Genomic DNA, 21,210 nt, shown 5'->3' with positions numbered 1-21,210 from the left:
TTTTAGTTAATCTGAATATTCTATTATCATTGACTTATTTCAGCTATTTCAGTTTGGGTTTTCAGTATAGTTGTCTAATGTTGGTGGGTTATATTATTCGGTTTTAATCGTACTCCTCAATCACTATTATATTTTAACAGCTGGAATTTACTTTGAAGGGCGAAGTGTAGGAATACATGTGAAATCAGTCATTGACAGAGACATGGTGGCATAGCAGGAATATCGGAAAGCTATGAATGAAGGGGTTCTGAGTTCAAATCCCATATGTGGACATGTTTCTAATAATTACTGTATAAATGAACACGCACATTGTAATCATGTACAGTATGTGAAATATCTGAGTTGAAAACATTATATGGTAAAAGCACTGGTGGGTGTCCTTAACATTGTCAAAAGACAAAGAGCTGTGAATGGATCAGTGGTTCACAAATCAGGGACTTGATTTGCTTGGCAACAGTAGCAAGTGTTGATGTGTAAGGAAACTAGGGTATTCATGCCCTGGCTATAATACATTTTTTGGGGGGCGAGAATGTCTCTTTGCTACCATGAAGTGAAGTCCCCGGGAAAAACTGGGAACTAGACTCAAGATCCAGAGGACCATGACACAATGTCCTAAGAAAGTCCTAAAAACGCATTGGCGAACCGTGACTATTGAACCTAGTCCTTCAGAGGGAACAAAGATCTAGCCTACGTTGTATCAAACCCCAACATGTAGAAAAATAACAGACAACATAGCATTACTTGTGCTGAAATCCAAAGGGGATGGCCAGCAGAGATAAGTGGGATGGGATGAGGGAAACCGAGCGTTGGAATCTAGAACTGGAGATGAGTGAGAGTGAAGTTGCTGAGTGAGGGGTAAAATTACGGGAAAAAAATAAACAAATACAAAAACCCAAATTAAAAAATTACTTTAAAAAGAAAGGTTGTTATATCCAATGCATGGACAGGTTGCGATCTGGATGGACACATCTGCTAGATGACTAAAATGTAATGTAAATGTTGAGAAGCTTCACTGCAGGTGGATTGTACGTTTAAAAGTCAATAAAAATAAAATACAAAATTGCAACATCATCGACCTTGAAGTTGATAACATCTGCTGCTGCTGCAGTTGTCGTCGCCAGACAGGTTTGATAGGTTTGATAAAAGGTACTAGGCCTTCACTTCACCATAAAACATAACATGATTGTTTATTTTTCTAATATTGAATTGTGTTTTGTTGCTATAATTGACTATACAAATATGTGGCATTTCGGCATAGTTTTGTCACTGCAAATGTTTGATGTAATATTAGGTATCTGATCTTTATAATTCACCGATTAAATATGGTGTTCCCCAAGGCTCCCCAAAGCTGTTCCCCAAGGCTTTTAGAACCATTCTGGTTTTACACAGAATTCAGATTTGGGGTGAAAAATTATATTGTGCTGGCAGATGTTTGGATTGGTTCCTTGCAAATAAACAGTTGTCGCTAGGATGTTCCCGGAACGTCACAAAATGGTCACCTAAAGTGGTCCCCTGGAGGTTTGGTGTAGTTCCCAGTTTATTCCGGAGGCTTCCCTGATTACTTTTTAGATGTCATTTTAATTTAAAATTCATCTTTTCAATAATTTTTATGACGTATATTCATAAGGGTTAGGTTAAATGCGGAAGACACAATTTGGTTGAATGCGTTCAGTTGTGCAACTGACTAGGTATCCCCTTTCCCTGCCATTCAACTGTATGAGAGCAGAATTGTGGATTGAGAGTGGAATGAACCAACCACATTTTGACTTGTAATGGGTGGAACCGTACAAAAAAAATAAGTGACTTATCTAGGTAAGTCACTATTGGGTCCGCAAGAGCAAAGAATCAGTGGCAATAGCAAGCAGTAGTCTTCCCACTCTAGTGGCTAGCGTGTGTTTTAATAGTGTGATAATGGCGACGACAACTGCAGCAACAGCAATTGTTATCAACTTCAAAGTGAATGATGTTGCAATTTTGTATTTTATCATTCTTTTTATTGACTTTTTGTTTTTGCAAGGATCTGTAAACAATTCCTGGAAGCTGAAAATGTCCCAGTTCTTCCATGGTCTGCATACTCACCAGACATGTCACCCATTGAGTGTGTTTGGTATAATCTGGATTGACGTGTACGACAAGGTGATCCAGTTCCCGCCAATATCCAGCAACTTTGCACAGCCATTGAAGAGGAGTGGGACAACATTCCACAATCAACAGCATGATCAACTCTATGCGAATGAGATGGGTTGCGCTGTATGAGGCAAATGGTGATCACCAGATACTGACTGGTTTTCTGATCCACACCTTTTTTTAAAGGGTCTATTCCCAGTCATGTGAAATCCATAGATTATGGCCTAATTCATTTATTTCAATTGACTGATTTCCTTATATGAACTGTAACTCAGTAAAATCTTTTAAATTGTTGCATGTTACGTTTACATTTTTGATCAGTATACCTTATAATAACGTTATACTGTGACCAAACCGGTATCTGTACTGAACTCCCTCTTATGGTCCCGAGGTAAATGTCATGTTTTAATGTTCCTACAAAGTTCTGACTATTGAACAAAGTCATCAGTGGGATGACGTCTTGCTGAAACCCTTAAAGCAACATTTCCCAAACTTTGACCTGCGCTCTCACGATCGTCGTAAAAACATTCGGACCAAAGCGCAGCGTGAAATCGTTTCGACATATTTATTAGAAGTAAACCGCACAAATAAAAACAATAAAGAGCAAACAACACGTGAAGCTATGGAGTGCTCACAAGTAACTACACATAAACAAGATCCCACACAGTGGGGAAATGACTGCCTAAATATGATCCCCAATCAGAGACAACGATAAACAGCTGCCTCTGATTGGGAACCATACCAGGCCAACATAGAAATAAAACAACCTAGATTACCCACCCTAGTCACACCCCGACCTAACCAAAATAGAGAATAAAAAGGCTCTCAATGGTCAGGGCGTGACATGGCGCCCCAAAGGGGGTGCACGTTTAGTTTTTGCCCTAGCACTACACAGCTGATTCAAATAATTAACTAATCATTCAGACTTGATTATTTGAATCAGCTATGTAGTGCTAAATGCACGTGCACCACTTGGGGTCCCCAGGACAGTTTGGAAACGCTGCCTTAAAGGGACCTAATGGGAACGTTGCCGAATGTCCTTAGGACATCCCCTGTTTGCTGGGTTGAAACATAAATAAAGTAAATATAATCCAATTAGTTGCTTGTCATAAACTCAATATAGATCCATCTCTATGGAGTGGTTACATGTTGACACTGAAACTACAATCCCATGTGATCATACACTATGGTATATTTAGAGGCTAGCAATGCAAGATATTGGAGTAGTCTCCTCTGTCAAGCAAGAAGACATTTCATGGACACAAGTTTCTTTATTTTTTTCACTCCTCAGAAATCTGATAATGTACAGGTAATATCGGGATCTTTTTTTTTATAAGAGTTTGAGGGAGGATGTGAATTTGTTTTGTTAAAACTATTGTGTTTAGTCTGAGCCTAAACAGAATCAAATGATTCACACTTGAATTTATTCAAATCCATACACACTCAAGCCTTGCAAGGACTAAGAATTGCTGCATTGACCAGAGGAAGAAAAGTAACAAAAGCTATGGAGAACTCAACCCAAGTCAAGTTCTTTTATCTCTTTGGCTTACAAGAGACATTTAACAACAAATCAGTATATTTTACCTTGTCTCTTATCACATACCTTCTCATCATCACCGTGAATTTGACTCTGATCATAACAATCATTCAGGAGAAAGGCCTCCATGAGCCCATGTATATCTTTCTGTGTAGTCTATGTGTCAATGGATTGTATGGAACTGCTGGTTTCTACCCCAAGTTGTTACTGGACCTTCAGTCAGATGTTCAGGTGATATCTTATGGTGAATGTTTCACTCAAGCCTATGTAATATACACATCTGTCATGTGTGAAATTTCTACTCTAACAGTGATGTCTTACGATAGGTATGTGGCAATATGCAGACCACTACTATACCATACCATTGTGACATCTTTAACTGTTAGAAAGTTACTCTTATTTTCTTGGTGTTATCCTTTATTTATAGGACTCATTGTAGTTAGTTTAACCGTCAGACTTCCTTTGTGTGGATCTCGCATTGATAAAATCTTCTGTGACATTCCGTCTATACTGAAACATGCTTGTTTACCCACTACCATCAATCAGATTTTGAACAAATTTATACTAGTGGTTCATGTTTTACAGTTACTATTCATTGTATTTTCTTACTGTCAGATTGTAAGAAATTGTGTAAAATCAGCTAAGGGAAGGATTAAGTTCACACAGACATGTGTGCCACATTTAATAACAATATTTATTTTCATCACAGTGACCCTGTTTGACAATCTGCAAGGATGGAATAGTAATGTAAATATTACGCTAAATATGCGTAACGCAATGGCCGTACAATTCCTTATTATACCACCTGTCTTTAACCCTCTCATATATGGACTTAACCTCCAGCAGATTCGAAGGGCAGTTTTTAGAAAGTGTAATGCACATAAAATCATTGATATGAAACGTTAGTTACATGATCTTACACAACAGGGAGACTTCCTGATATCAGAAGTCAACAAATAAAAAAGTAAAAATCTGCCAAAACTGTTGCAAGGTTAAATGGTGCCTCATTTCTTGATGCCTGTCGCCAAGGGCGCAACTTTTGTTTTAGAAATGGAGAGGAAGGGGGGGACAACACCTGGCAGGGGGTCTGGGGGTCCTCCCTAAATTTCACTCTACCCGACCCCATAAAATCTTAGTCAACCAAGAGTAGTCTTTTCTTTCAATCTAATGGATTTGTATAAATTAAAAAATATATATTTTTCCATATATACACCCAACCTTTGTGCCAATTTATTTGACAATTTCTACCAATCTGCTTACCAGTAATAATTTTCATATGCACATTATTGTTGAACATTTTCTTTTAATATATAATAGTCTTTGTATCTCAAAATCATTGTCTGTGTTTTATCTACAATCTTAATCTAAATGAAAATGATACAAGTCTAAAAGTAACTTTTATTGCAATTGCCAACTATGTAAAAATAGCCGACATAAAGCCAACACATAAAAACAATATCCTGATAAAAATGTATTTCCTATAAATCACATTGGCTACGCATGACCTGTCTGCAACTAACTCTAAACATTGTATCAACTATCATCTGGGTCAGGTATTTTATGATGTTTCCATTGTATCAGAGCATTACATTTTCCCCCTCTTGCTGAGTGGTTTTGGAAAGGTAGAGATATGGAAATATTGTTCAAATACTTTGAGGAACTATTGTTATTCTCAATTGTTTCTTGAAACAGACTTTGTTTCTTTGCTGTTTGAGGCGAAGAAAAATTACTTTGAGAAGCTCCACAGTTCATTAGTGGTGGTGAGTTAAGGCAATCAGAAATACTATCAGACATCCCTAAATGGGCACATTTATAGGCCTACATTTGCACAAAGGACAGGTAGACTAGTCCTACTATATGGGTAATCAGGTGTCTTACTCAACATTGAGAGCAGAGTTTTTAAAAAATGTTTAAAAAATTGACAAAACTTGTAAATGGAATGAAATAAACAAATACAAGTTTCTCACGAGTGTAGCATAGGTTGTGATTTCTGCAAAAGACATGTCCACTCCAACATTGAGAACGGTAAATGACTGTAATAATAATATATTCAATGAATTATCAGAAATTACCTAACCAAATAAACATTGCAGATTAGAAATGATGGGAATGAACGGTACATGTAGGCTACTACTGGTGATATTTGTAATGGGGTATTGATAGACATAGTAAACAATGCACACAATGAAGTTATGAAACAATGAATACCCATGAAATGGCGGGAGAGAGCTCATTCTGGAGAGAGACATGCCTTGTGCATCTGAGCCACAATCACCATATTCTTGGACCGGGGCATCCCTGCGGCCTCCTCAATGGATTAGTCCACTAAAACAGGCGCAAATCAGATAGGTGTCTCGTGTGCCATAAAAATATATATATATGCTTGACAAAATAATATCTAATGTTTTCATTACAGACCCATTTTGTCATACAGTATTCCATAAGGTACCCAGACCTTATCAAGGTTGTACAGTATACCCTTAATCTAGTAATACATCAAATCTAGTGATACATTATTTGACATTTCTGCCATCCATTGTGTCATTGTGGGAGGATAACCAACCTTCCAATTTTATGGCAATGCATTTCTTAACTGCTATAAATGCTATGGCTACACAGTTTCTTCTTATAACAGCCTCCAGCCTCCAAGCAAACAAAAAGAGAATGTAGCCAGCATTCACAAGATCATAACATATGCGAATATGTCCCCTTTTGTATGCGTATGCGAATATGTCCCCGTTTTACACCTCCAGCTATGGAACGCCGTTTGGGTCTTTGCGTGTCAAAAAGATACACATCAAATAACACTATTTGACGCGTCAAATAACCATATGTAAACTATATGAAAATGTTGGCCAATCCCTATTTGAAAAACTTCTCATTCATCATTACCAACAAACGACTAACTCATGTCGAACCTTGAAAACATGAGAGACCACTTTTTAAGTTTTGCCAGCCAAGTGCAACCACCTTTACAACCACCCCAGGGGGATCGGGTGGTTCAAAGGTAGGATTAATTCTGGTAGGTTAGGTAATATTTTGCAAAAGTCAACATTAACCGGCACAACTACCTAGTAACGTTAGCTAGCAAATGATTGCAGCAGCTAACGTTACCGCGGGGTGCGCGAGTCTGGGCGGCGTCGATTATGCTGAGTGTCATTATTGTAACTTTTATAACGTTTGCACGTTATCATATTTCATACGTTGTCATATTTCAATCGTTCAGGAGACGGAATAATGCTGCAGTCCAAAGATGGCAAACCGAGAGAAGCAGGCTGATAACTATGAGGGTTTGCCTCATCGCTGACTCTACCATCAGCTGAACAGGATAGGTACATTTTCCCTATATCCATGTAGTACATGAGGACACGGTGCGGTGCACAGTGCTTGCTTTGTAAGTAAGCTAAGTGTGAATCTATCTTGTGATTAAACATAGACTTATTGACGTTTTTTTTTCCTGATTTAAAGATCATGGACTGTTTCCCTGTTTTATATTAGGACAATTTTTATTAGATTTAAATAATGTTTCCATATCTCAGTATCTTTTGAGTATCCTGTGAATCAAAGTGCATTATGGTCAGGAGGAGAGCAGCTTCTTGAAGGTTTTGGTAGAACATTCCCCCAGATGAATCCAAATGTAGAGGCCTTTAAAGACAGACAGGAGGAGGAGGCTCGTTCCCCTACAGCTGGACAGCATGTGTCCAGCTGCAATCAAATCAGCTGGGCTAGGGAGGTCTGCCCTGTATTTAAGATTGAGGGTATTTGATAGCTTATGTGTTAGGAAGGGGGAAGTAGATTGAGCTCTATTATGTCACGTGATAAATGCCAGAGGTAATGAATTAATTTTAAAAGAAACTGGATTTCCCTCTGTATACAAAAGTTATAAAGTAATTGAGCAACTAGTGATTTCTTGTATTTTTATGTTAAAGGACTCTGTAAGGGAGGACATAACCTCAGAGACAGAGACTCCGCATATGGAGATAGGCCTCCCTGTTGCCACACCACAAGCTTCAATGACACTAGCTAGAGGTTTGGAACGTTAAATTACTTCTTCCACTTTTAGCATCAAATTATAAAGTATAATATTAGTTATAGGATTGTCATTGTAACGTAACAATCAGAATGGCTTTATTTATTACTGTACCTCTATTGATTTCAGTCTCTAGAGGAAATGCGGGAGATACGGCGTCTCCAAGACGAGGCCTACCATCTCTCTCTGGCTGCAGACCAGGAGAAAGTATTTATATGATATAGCTTAGTAAATCTGTTCAGATCACACATCAACGGCATTCCAACAGGAAACACTTACATTTTCATACACAAAACAGATGAATTCAATACTTATTTTTGCCACAGGAGATGAAATGTCATCGTTTTGAGGAGTGGGAGAGCAGGCGGAGGAAGGTAAGGGATTTCACCAAGTTGATATCATCTGTATATTATGTAAGGGATAAATGCAGACGTTCTTTACATTACCTAGGAAATAATGGACGACGCAGCGGGACAAGGTGGAGTTAATTTTTCCAAGGTAATGTACAGAAAGGAGACGTTTATCCTGCTTATACTACAGTTACCAAAGAAAATAATACTAAAGCACACATTTATCGGCAGAAATCCTGCTGCTACTGCTACTATGCACTGGCTTCTTGCTCCAACCATCACCTCAGCCTCCACCTGTTAGGTTATGTGTTCCTGCCGGGGGCATTGGTATAGCTTATCGCACTCACTGCCTGTAGGCTGTTTTATATTGAAGCTTTGCTTGGGCAGTGAGCTACCCTGAATAAGCAGAGCCTATATCGCCACGGCTTGTAGTATTCATTGCTTAATACATGGTAAAAATGTATTTCTACGTGCCGTTTTCTTTCTGAACTGGTTTTAATGCCCATTCTAGAATTCAACAATGCTGTGGTATAAATATATTTGTAACTTAACACTAACAGTAATGCATGTTGTAGTCAATAGAGGAGAGAAGACAGAGGGTGGTCTCTCATCCAGAGATGCCTGATGGAGTGCCCTTTTAGATCAAATACCCAGATGCGAGGGAGCGGATTAGGAGATTCCGGCTCTCTGAATCCATTCAGGTAAGTCATTAATTTACTTGTTGATAAACTCAGTACTATAAATGTACATTTCAGGTTGAATTACAATTGTTAATGTTGGTCTTTTGTTATATAGATGTTGTTTGATTTTGTGGGGGAGGATGATGCCTCGAGTGAGGTCTTTACCCTCCAGGCAGCAGCGGGCTTCGCAACCCTGAAGAGCACGATTAACGGGTCATTGGATGACCATGGAATTCGGGAGTCAACAACACTGTATGTGTTGTGGTTGTCTGTGGAGGTTGTGCAGGTGACTAGCATGACAATACCTAATAATAATATATTTGATATTTGTATTGGACTACATTTGAACTACTTGATAGTTATAACCTTTGTGTGGTTGTTTCTGTCCATTTACAGGCAATCCTATCACCTCACCTCTCACCTGCCCCCTCTCAACACCTCTCACCTGTGCTCTCTCCTCACTTCTCGTCTGTGCCCCCTCCTCACCTCTCATCTGTGCCCTCTCCTCACATCTCGCCTGTCCCCTCTCCTCACCTCTCGCCAGCCTCCTCTCCTCTCCATTCACCTCCTTCATCACCAAACTTTTCTTCTTTTCACCCCTCACCTTCTAACTCACTTTCTCCTTCTCCCTCATCTTCACCTCCATCATCGGACCCAGAGACTAAGTAAGTTTAAAACCTTAATGTCAGTGTATTTTCCCTTAGGATCAATCCTTATTCGATTTGTCATACATTTTGAATGAGCCCCCCCCCCCCCCCCCCCCCCAGAATGGACATAAAACCATTTTACGTACGCTCTGGAGCCGAGTGGACCACTGCCCCATCGCTAAAATGATAAATGTCCACAGGGGCAACATCCTAAACAGTAGCCTGTATGCATTTCAACGCAAAAACTTTAATGCAGGGGCTAAGAAGAACTTGTCATTACCTCCTCTAACATAATAATTTTTCATCAGTCGACCCCCCTAAATCAATACACATCACTATATTGTCCTTAACACTTATTTTAAATATACATACTGTCTAAACCATGACAGGTTCAAATATGGTCTCAACTCTCTTGGGCTGCTCGAGGCATTGGGGAACCAACCAGGACAGCTTCCGAGCACTTTTTGTGGACTCCATAAAGCCTCCCACTGCCAGGGACCAGCGGGACCTGTTTAAAGTAACCTATTCCATACCTGGCGGCAACCAGCGGTGTTTGGAGAACGACACTGTCACGTTCCTGACCTTATTTTCCCTTATTTTGTATTTATTTAGTATGGTCAGGGCGTGAGTGGGGGTGGGTTGTCTATGTGTGTTTTCTATGTTGGGTTTTTTGTGTTCGGCCTGGTATGATTCTCAATCAGAGGCAGCTGTCAATCGTTGTCCCTGATTGAGAATCATACTTAGGCAGCCGGGGTTTCACGTGTGGTTGTGGGTGTTTGTCTTCCGTGTATGTAGTTGTGCCACACGGGACTGTTTGTCGGTTAGATTATCTTTTGTTATTTTGTTTCGTGTAGTGTTCAGTTTAATTGTTAATAAAACATGGACACTTTCCACTCTGCGTTTTGGTCCGATCCCTACACCTCCTCTTCAGACGAAGAGGAGGAAATCAGCCGTAACAGACACCATCTGCCACTGGTTCAGCTGGCTGGCTGAGGTGCAAGGTAAAATTGTAAATTGCTCCAGTTTATCGGTAACTGTATATTATTAAATTTTGTGATTTAAATGTGTATTTTAAATGTTTTACTGTGTACTCCTCAAACGGAGAATGTCCTCCTGGAGAATGTCCTCCTTTAACAGTGGCGATGGTGTTGGAGTTTGCTACTGGGGCAACGGTGGTGCCACCCCTTGGGATTGAGGACACCTCGACCATCGAATTCCTCCACACAGCGCAAGAGCGTCTCGCTGGGCAGCAGAAGAAAAAGTACCCAGAGGCAAACACGTGTGCTGTGACACTAAGGCTCCCTCTTCATAGCACCTAAAATGCCTTTCGGGAATTCATGACCTCCGGTATTGTGAATTCCCCACATTTCGGTGTTGCATAAAAACATATTTTTACGATACATAATTGTATCTAGTAGCACTAAACTACAGTAGCAATAAATTGTTTGAAAATGTAACTGCACATCAACATTTAAGCATTTATCTACTTACATCTGTATTGTTTGTACAGAGCATTCGGAATGTATTCAGACCCCTTGACTTTTTCCACATTTTATTACGTTACAGCCTTGTTCAAAAATGGATACAATAATTTCCCCCCGTCATCAATTTACACACAATACCCCATAATGACAAAGCAAAAACAGGCTGAAATTTTTGCACATGTACATTTTTTTTAAATAAATTACATTTATGACCCTTTACTCAGTACTTTGCTGAAGGACCTTTGGCAGCGATTACACCATCGAGTCTTCTTGGGTATGACGCTACATTATTTATTTAATACATTTTAGAATAAGGCTCTAATGTAACAAAATGTGGAAAAAGTCAAGGGGTCTGAATACTTTCCAAATGCACTGTATTTCCATTTTGGCTGTTATTGTTCACGTAATGATCATTAATATTAAATTATACAGTCCATATTGTTTGTCTTGGTGTTTTTAAGGTTTAGTATTTTTAGAAACACTTTACTGACACTTCACTAATAACCAATATCCTTTGCTGATATTGACTGAAGTACTGCTGCCAACTCATCCAAATCTGATAATTTGATGTCCTACATTAAGAACAAATTAACTTCAGACATCATTTATTTACAACTACATGAAATAAGGCTTCCCATCCATTGCATTAAGTGACAGCTCCACTTCTGGGAACTGCACCTTCATAGTGACTTATTGAATTTCAAATGCATTGATCTAAGAACTAGATCCATTAGTCCAAGGCTCTCAAACCCTGTTCCTGGAGAGCTACCATCCTGTAGGTTTTCAATCCAACCTCAATTGTAACTAACCTGATTAACTTATTAAGCAGGTAATTATTCAAATCAGGTGCACTAGATTAGGGTTGGAGTGAACCTACAAGACCGTAGTTCTCCAGGTACAAGGTTGAGATCCCTGCACTAATTCATCTTCAACCACATAATTTGAGCTGCCACAATGTGTCAACAATGTTATGTTACTAACTGTAATAGGTTGCTGTTAATCACAATGATATAAAATGTAACGGGGCCGAACCACCGAATCCCTATCTTCATAATACATTTTTTTAACTATAGGGCGTTCTCCACACAATTATTTATTTTAACAATTTACAAAAGTCCCGATTGGGCATTACAAAAATGTAAGTTCTGTTTTAATAATGTCCATTCAGAATATTATGTTGTCCTCCCACAGCAGGCACGCTCTGAAGGCTCCAATCCAGTGCTTGCAGTAGGCCTCTCCTGGGTCGTGTTGTACTGAGTGGAAGACAAATAGTGTCAGCAGATGGAATATTGTGCTAAAGCGCCATAGAGAAAAATACAATAACCATAGGCCGTATATCTTAACAGTACCTGACACTCTCCAAATATGACCAAACAAAATCGTAATGGAATGGAGAAGTACTTCAATTTTGTTAAGGCCACCTGTGTCTAAACTCTGGTCCCCATCCGTTTAGAGTTGAAGATGTCTGTCGTACTTTTCTAGATACCAAATCATACAGTGTGTGAAAGAGGGGGAATGTTAGTATTATAAAATGTATAATAGTTATAATAGTATTATTAAAATGAACTGATTCAAAGGAATGAGTGGCGCTGAAGATATAGCGTCCAATCCCTCATCCCAGTAGGGGAGTATCAGGGGTGTAGTAAGTCAGGTTGGAGTAGGAACGAGTGGCGCTGAAGATATAACTGCTATAACCCTCTGTAGAATGTCAACTCCCAGGCTGCCTCTGGGGCCTTCCATTTATTGTCCGCAACAGTTCCACCTGTGTTTTGCTGATGGTGAACTGGATTTGTGGCACAATCACCCCTTCCGACCAATAAAGAGCTGCGGTGCCAGTGGTTGGAGGAGCTGTGGTGGTGGTTGGATTAGGAGCTGAGGTGGTGGTGGTGGTAGGAGGAGGAGCTGAGGTGGTGGTTGGAGGAGGAGCTGAGGTGGTGGTTGGAGGAGGCGCTGAGGTAGTGGTTGGAGGAGGCGCTGAGGTGGTGGCTTGAGAGCTGATGGTAGTTGAATTTGGGGCGAACAAATCCCTTACCGCTGTCAGATTGGCCCTCTGCATTGCCTGGGAACCTGAGACGAACAACTGCAGAGGTGACTGCCGTTGTTCAGTCCTCAGCCCATGGTGGTTCCACTGACTGGCAAACACAGCAAGATCTCTGTTCACCCGTGGCAGGTACACAAAGTGCAGTGCCCACAGGTCCACCTCATTGTTGATGTCGATGGTCTGCTCCGTCTCTAAGAAGGTGAACAGGTCAGGTAAACGTTGGAGACTCCATGCCAGACGTCCCCCCACAGCCGCTCTATCCTCTGGTTGGGCACTTCCCCTCTCACCACCCCTGAATTGCTCCATGAAGGCACAGATACGGTTGTTTTCACCACCCCGGTCACATCTCACCTGGGATGGTGTTCCGTAGCTGGTGATGGCTGCTTCGAATGACTCCATGACTGTGGCGGTCCTGTTGTTGTCAGAGGTGTTCAGAAACACAACAAGTCTGCTGTAACCATCCACAGCACCATGGATAACAATCCTCCACCTAAAAAACAAGATACATTTGTTATACAAAACCTTTTTTTTTCTCTTCTAGTGAAGCCATTCTGTTTTTGTTATTGATAACATTATTACAGTGCCTTGAGATGAGGTCATTCAAAAATCATATTAAACACTAATTGCACACAGTGTCCATGCAACTTATTATGTGACATTTTTATTCCTGAACTTATTTTGGCTTATCATAACAAAGGGGTTGAATACTTATTGACACAAGACATTTTAGCTTTTCATTTTTAAATTAATTAACTTTGATATGATGGGGTATTGTGTGTAGGCCAGTGACAAAGTCTCAATTTAATCCATTTTAAATTCAGTTTGTACACAAACATAATGTGGAAAAAGTCAAGGTGTAAATATTTTCTGAAGGTACCATATAAGCAGAAAAAGCATTATTTTTTTACAATGTTAAGTTTGTAAAAACATGTAGTAATCAGGAGGCCTAAGCATATGCACTTACCGGATCAGCTTATGGTTGCCATCAATGTGCCACAAAGAATTTGGGCCTGCAACTCTGTACTGCCTCCGGTGTAGCCGCTGCTGCATGGGTCTCCTCGCAGCTCCCTGGGGGTTGACACGGATCAGACTCTGTCTGACCCTCTCCCGCTGGACTCGAACACCTTCTCCTCATAAGCGTACCCTCACAGACTCTGCACCAAGTTCTTCATTCTGCCCTATCAGCTCTTTGATCCTCTCATCCAGCTGAGCGTCTGACAACAGTGAGTAGGACCTGAAAAGCTGAAAATGACTAAATACAAAAAGAACACTAAAAGATACATCAATCAGGAATGTGATCAAATCTAGAGGGGATGTAGACATCTCCCTCTTGTGTTACAATTGCTTTATTCAATTACGAACTTACCTCATGCGCCGCTTGACCACAGAGTGCGACACAATGAGAACATCTGCCATTTGTCTGATGGTCATATGGCAATCTATGAGGCACTCAAGCTGCTCCTTGGTTATGTGATACCGCCTTCCCTCCAAAGGCGCTTTAAAAATATATACACTGCTCAAAAAAATAAAGGGAACACTTAAACACAATGTAACTCCAAGTCAATCACACTTCTGTGAAATCAAACTGTCCACTTAGGAAGCAACACTGATTGACAATAAATTTCACATGCTGTTGAAATTATAGGCAATTAGCAAGACACCCCCAATAAAGGAGTGATTCTGTAGGTGGTGACCACAGACCACTTCTCAGTTCCTATGCTTCCTGGCTGATGTTTTGGTCACTTTTGAATGCTGGCGGTGCTTTTACTCTAGTGGTAGCATGAGACGGAGTCTACAACCCACACAAGTGGCTCAGGTAGTGCAGTTCATCCAGGATGGCACATCAATGCGAGCTGTGGCAAAAAGGTTTGCTGTGTCTGTCAGCGTAGTGTCCAGAGCATGGAGGCGCTACCAGGAGACAGGCCAGTACATCAGGAGACGTGGAGGAGGCCGTAGGAGGGCAACAACCCAGCAGCAAGACCGCTACCTCCGCCTTTGTGCAAGGAGGTGCACTGCCAGAGCCCTGCAAAATGACCTCCAGCAGGCCACAAAGCCGCAAACAAACATGGTCTCTGTTTTGCTTTCTTGAGTAAGGCAGCTCCAAAATGCAGGTGTTTCAGCCTAGCTCAGTACTTTCTGTGGTGGTTGGGCAGCTTGCGGAAAATACGGAGCGCAGGTGCTGATAATGTTCTCTAGTTGCGCCGTGATTGGCTCAGTGTTCTGTCACTCATGGGGACACTACATCACCGCCAAGTCTAAGGGTACAACTCTAAAATTCAAGCCCCTTGGGTGCTGCTTTAGAGTTACATTAGAAGTACCCATCCAAGAAGGCTCATGTTCATTGGCCACATATAAATTTGTCAAATCATGTTATATCTACAGTAGCTTTGATTGGACTGATCGTGTCATCATCATACTTTCACAATCTTAGCCAACAGTCATCATCATGAATAAAGTCAACAATCAACTGTCAAATCATTTTTAATGGAGGTCATATGAAGAGAAATAATGAAGAGAAATTATAGATAAAGTGTATCGGTGCTCATCGGCCAATGGACATAAACATTAAACAACAAGTTGGAAATCGCAAATTCAGGGGTTTGGAAGGAATCAGTGGCCAACTGCAAGTATTGCAAAGCAATCACTAGCCTGCTATTCAGTGGAGTGGCTGTGTGGTCCCAAGCTAACTAGCTAGCAAGAGGTTGCATAGCAACAGCATCAACTTCCGGTAGACAGGCGAATAGCTAGTACACTCAACTGAAAGAATACCGTTCGTTTACAGTATACTAAAATGAACTAATAGTATATAGATGTAGTGTATACTCATTAAGTATGTAGTATACGGTATGTTAGTATGGGTATACGAACACAGCTATAGTCACAGGTTGACATTCATTGTCTGAGTCTTGTCCTGGAAGCAGAACTGCACACTTTCCCCTTAGATAGGCCAGCTGCAAAGTCATATTTGGCTATATTGTGATAATTTACAAAACAAACATTTGCTTTTAATTTAAGGTTAGAGTTAGACATTAGCAGTGGCGATTTGAGCATGTAAATCTTGGTGGGGCAAACAAAAATGTGGGATGCATGCCAGCAAAGCCACTACAAAAAACAACACTAAACAATACATTAATTGCAGTATAACAGTGGCAAACGGTGCTCACCAACTGCTTGGGCCTACATTACATAAAGCTGTCCAAACTGTCCCAACAGCTTTTTTGTGGATGTTTACTGACACCGGCCATATTCAACGGGTGTTGAGCGCTCGTAAATTCATTATTCTGTGCTCTGGTACACTCAGACGAGAGTGATCTGAGTAGCTAGCCAGAGCGAATTTACGAAAGCACCCGAATGTCCATTGTGAACGCACAACAACTATACAATTTAGCTAACCAATGAATGACGGCAATAATCCAGTAAATAAACGTTGGGTTGTTAGTTAGATAGCCTATAGTTAATATACTGGCAAGTTTGATGTATAAGTAGCCAACTAACGTTAGGTAGCTAGCTAACATACCAGTATGTACTGCTGTAATAATATGCAATGTGGTTCGTAAGGACAGCGTAGCTAACAAATTGTCAGCCAACATAACGTGTAAGGTAACTTATTTGAAAAGTCATAACTTAATTACATTGCTCAACATTTTCTTAACATTTGTCATAAATAGTTAAAGCAATGAATTTGTATCCGCTCTCGTTGTACTTCGGCTCCATATTTTCCGCCATTTTGTTCAAATCTGAAAACGATGTGAAACCACGCCCATTTCCTGAAGAATTGCATTATGGGCCCTAAAGTACGGAAATAGTGTCCTCTGCATGTATACTTCATATTTTGGTGAATTTAGTACGACATCCGGGAACTTTTGGCATACTAACTATATCCATTCTATGACCAATAAGCATACTACATACTCAATTCACGTCACATATAGTACAGTTAGTGTGGTTAGTATGAGTATTCGAACACAGCTTATAACTGTGTTACTGTTTTGGATGTACAAATGCTTCCCACTTGCAAAGACACACACAAGAAACACCCACATCAAAGCACACCTCCAATACACACACCTCTTTGGATGTTAACTAACATGCTATTTGACATTTACAATTAACTTTGTGGTTGAACTTATTTTCTCAAAGCTGCACTGCCCCACAAAGTTACACTTTCAAACTTGGTGAACTTACATTGCAGGTGAGCATTTTACATATAGAATGAAGTCTTTGTCAGAGGATCTATCCATTCACGGATAGATACAGATGAATTACTACAAAATATGTAACTTTAACAAGAAACTCAATGCAGAGAACTGGCAAACCTTTTTATTTTACTTGCACTTGTATGTGCTACTCTATTGTTGCAAAACAGACATAGCTACCCCTGGCACTGAAATAAAATAGTTAAAATCTCATTTGAGGTGTCTGTTATTGAATTTTGCACCCGATACTGCAACAATGTAGCTCCGTATAGTAGGCTATTTTCCATCCTGTTATGCTAGTAGAAAAAAATCATAACACTACCACTACATCAGAGAGGGAAGGGCCAACAACACTACAATCAATGGTTGGCTAGTCAATATGTCAATCCAACTCAAGGTTTGTCCAATGACAAGTGTAAATAATTTGATTTACAGCCTGAAGCTATACATAGCCTACTTTGTGTCATTTCTAAAACAAACATTCATACCACCATAAAACTGTAAAAAAAAAAAATTTGAATTGTCAGAATATTAATGTATAATATATATGTTAAACTTGGAAAATAAAAAATGTTATTAAATTAAATAGAAATTCACAATGTGATATTTCTGTTCAGCATTTCTTGTATCTTGTTTATGCACATTATATCACTCTAAATGTGTAGCCTACATTCAACCATACTTTCTAGTGACATGAATATTATTCTTATTGCATTAATGAAACAATTAATTTTCTCCCAAAGTGGTCGTGAATATCCACTTATTTTGAGAGATACACTGAGGAGGCCTGGTTATAGGCACACACAGATACGTTATCACAACTTAATAACCTAAAAAAAAAGGATTGAAGACTGATATTCTGAAGTTTTCTGACAGTGTAATGTGAGATTTTATTAGAGTCAGTATAGCAATGTAACATTATTGATCTGTCAGTTTCCTATATAATCCCCTACTTTTCACACTAACATGGTATAAACAGCTCTACAGGCTTCACTGTCATGGTGCACAGTCAGTACACAACACTATTCTCATCATGTCTTAGAAGGATCAGATGGTGACCGGTGTCCCAGCAGGGTCAGACAGCCAGTGAAGACCAGTCTATAGAGCTCAGTTGAAATGTGCAGTCTATTATAACAGTCAGTGAATAGATACAAAGATCCATCTTGAGTTGATGGGTAGAATACAGTCTGAGATCTGGGAATAATGGTCATTTCAATTATTGAACCATTGACTCTATTCTTGGATAATATAATGTATAAATGTACTTCAAGGCAATTCTTTGTCATGCCTCATCTGAGCTGGCTACATTCTGGCAAAACTATGTTATTTTGTCTCAGCATGTCTACAGATTCTCACTTTCCCTTTTTTGTTTGCTTGGAAATGTTGATACTGGAGGCTATTATAAGAAGAAACTGTGTAACCATAGCATTTATAGCAGCTAACCTTCATTGGAAGGTTGGTCATCCTCCCACAATGTCACAATGGATGGCAGAAATGTCAAATAATGTATCACTAGATTTGATTTATTACTAGATTAAGGGTGTACTGTGCAAATTTGATAAGGTCTGGGTACCTTATGGAATACTTTATGACAAATGGGGTCTGTAATGAAAACATTTTTATTTTTTTGTCAAGCAGTCACAAATATATATATATATATATATACTGTATATATTTATGGCACACGAGACACCTATCTGATTTGCGCCTGTCTCAGTGGACTAATCCACTGAGGAGGCAGCGGGATGCCACGGTCCAAGAATATGGGGATTGTGGCTCTCTCCCGCCATTTCAAGAGTATTCATTGTTTCATAACTTCATTGTGTGCATTGTTTGCTATGTCTATCAATTCCCCATGACAAATATCACCAGTAGTAGCCTACATTTACAGTTAATTCACATAATTTGGAATCTGCAATGTTTATTTGGTTACGATAATTTACTGTTCTCAATGTCGGAGTGGATATGTGTTTTGCAGAACTCACAACCTATGCTCTTATTACACATATAGAAGTATGACTAGTCTACCTGGCTTGCGTGCAAATGTAGGCCTATAAATGTGCCCATTTAGGGATGTCTGATAGTATTTCTGATTGTCTTAACTCATCACCACTAATGAGCTATGGAGCTTCTCAAAGTAATGTTTCTACACCTCAAACAGCAACTAAACAAAGTCTGTTTATAGAATCCATTAAGAATGACAATAGTATTTGAACAATATTTCCAGCTCTTTCCCTTTTGATAACCACTCGGCATGAAAGGGACAAATGTAATGATCTGATCCAGTGGAAACATCATATAATAACCGACCCAGTTGATAGTAGATACAGTGTTTCGAGATGGTTGCAGACAGGCACTGCATAGCCAATGTGATTTATAGGATATTTAATTGTATCGGGAAATGTTCTGCCTTGCAGGCTGCATTGTTTTTATGTGTTGGCTTTATGTAGGCTTTTTTTACATAGTTGTCAGTGGCAATAAAAGTTACTTTTAGATTTGTATCATTTTCATTTAGATTTTCATTTAGACCATTGTAGAATGTAGATTAACCACAGACAATGTTTTTGAGATACAAAGACTATAATAAATTAAATGAAACTGTTCCACGAATATGTACCTATGAAAATCATAACTGGCACGCAGGTTGGTAGAAATGGTAAGATACATTTTACATTACATTTTAGGGACATTAGATGTGTCTATATATGGAAAAATACATGTTTTAAAATTTTGACAAATTGATTGCTCGAAAGAAAAGACTACTCTTGGTCGACCAAGATTTTTGTTGTTGTTGTGTACAGCACTAGTAGAAATGCAGGAAATTGGCATTAGATGCCCCAGAAAATTTAGGGAGGACCCCCTACTCTTGGTTGACCAAGGCCCATTTTATCCTTGCTTCTGATATAAAGCAGTTTCCCTGTTGTGTAAGATCATGTAACTAACATTTCATATCAATGATTTTATGTGCATTACACTTTCTAAAAACTGCCCTTCGAATCTGCTGGAGGTTAAGTCCATATATGACAGGGTTTAAGACAGGTGGTATAACAAGGAATTGTACAGCCATTGCATTGCGCATATTTAGCGTACTATTTACATTATCCCACCCTTGCAAATTGTCAAACAGGGTCACTGTGACGAAAATAAATATTGTTATTAAATGTGGCACACATGTCTGTGTGAACTTAATCCTTCCCTTAGCTGATTTTACACAAGTCCTTACAATCTGACCGTAAGAAAATACAATGAAAAGTATCTGTAAAACATGAACCACTATTACAAATTTGTTCAAATTCTGATTAATGGTAATGGATAAACATGCATGTTTCAGTATAGACGGAATGTCACAGAAGATCTTATCAATACGAGATCCACATAAAGAAAGTCTGACGGCTAAACTAAGTGCTATGAGTGCTATAAATAAAGGAAAACACCAAGAAAATAAGAGTAACTTTCTAACAGTTAAAGATGTCACAATGGCATGATATAGTAGTGGTCTGCATATTGCCACATACCTGTCATAAGACATCACTGTAAGAGTAGAAACTTCACACATGACAGATGTGTATATGACATAGGCTTGAGTGAAACATCCACCATAAGATATCACCTGAACATCTGACTGAAGGTCCAGTAACAACTTGGGGTAGAAACCAGCAGTTCCATACAATCCATTGACACATAAACTACACAGAAAGATATACATGGGCTCATGGAGACCTTTCTCCTGAATGATTGTTATGATCAGAGTCAGATTCACAGTGATGATGAGAAGGTATGTGATAAGAGACAAGATAAAGTAAACCGATTTGTTGTTAAATGTCTCTTGTAAGCCAAAGAGATAAAATAACTTTACTTGGGTTGAGTTCTCCATAGCTTTTGCTAATTTTCTTCCTCTGGTCAATGCAGCAATTCTTAGTCCTTACAAGGATTGAGTGTGTATGGATGTGAATGAATTCAAGAGTGAATCATTTGATTCTGTTTAAGCTCAGAAACTTGTGTCCATGAAATGTCTTCTTGCTTGAGAGAGTGATACTGCTTGTTCTACTAGGCTCTAAATATATCATAGTGTATGATCACATGGGATTGTAGTTTCAGCGTCACCATGTAACCACTCC

The 21,210-nt window shown here is 39.4% G+C and overlaps 2 protein-coding genes across 2 annotated transcripts; one reads left to right on the top strand and one right to left on the bottom strand.

Annotated features, from left to right (window-relative positions):
- Window positions 1-3,631: 3,631 nt before the first annotated feature.
- On the top strand, window positions 3,632-4,570 carry LOC139547509 (olfactory receptor 6N1-like). Its single transcript, XM_071356377.1, has one exon. It carries the CDS (start codon window positions 3,632-3,634, stop codon window positions 4,568-4,570), a length of 939 nt encoding a protein of 312 aa, XP_071212478.1.
- Window positions 4,571-20,030: 15,460 nt separating this feature from the next.
- Window positions 20,031-20,966, bottom strand: LOC139547508 (olfactory receptor 2G6-like). The gene has a single exon (XM_071356376.1). The coding sequence runs from the start codon at window positions 20,964-20,966 to the stop codon at window positions 20,031-20,033; it is 936 nt and encodes a 311-aa protein (XP_071212477.1).
- Window positions 20,967-21,210: the final 244 nt, after the last annotated feature.

This window comes from Salvelinus alpinus, chromosome 21 (assembly GCF_045679555.1).
Source record: "Salvelinus alpinus chromosome 21, SLU_Salpinus.1, whole genome shotgun sequence".
NCBI classification, from domain to species: Eukaryota; Metazoa; Chordata; class Actinopteri; order Salmoniformes; family Salmonidae; genus Salvelinus; species Salvelinus alpinus.
This window is presented reverse-complemented; position numbering and strand designations above follow the sequence as displayed.

What these genes read in the sequence shown, in the direction of transcription:
- LOC139547509 (XM_071356377.1), top strand. Translation starts at nt 3,632, where the DNA reads ATGGAGAACTCAACCCAAGTCAAGTTCTTTTATCTCTTTGGCTTACAA.
- LOC139547508 (XM_071356376.1), bottom strand. Translation starts at nt 20,966, where the DNA reads ATGGAGAACTCAACCCAAGTAAAGTTATTTTATCTCTTTGGCTTACAA.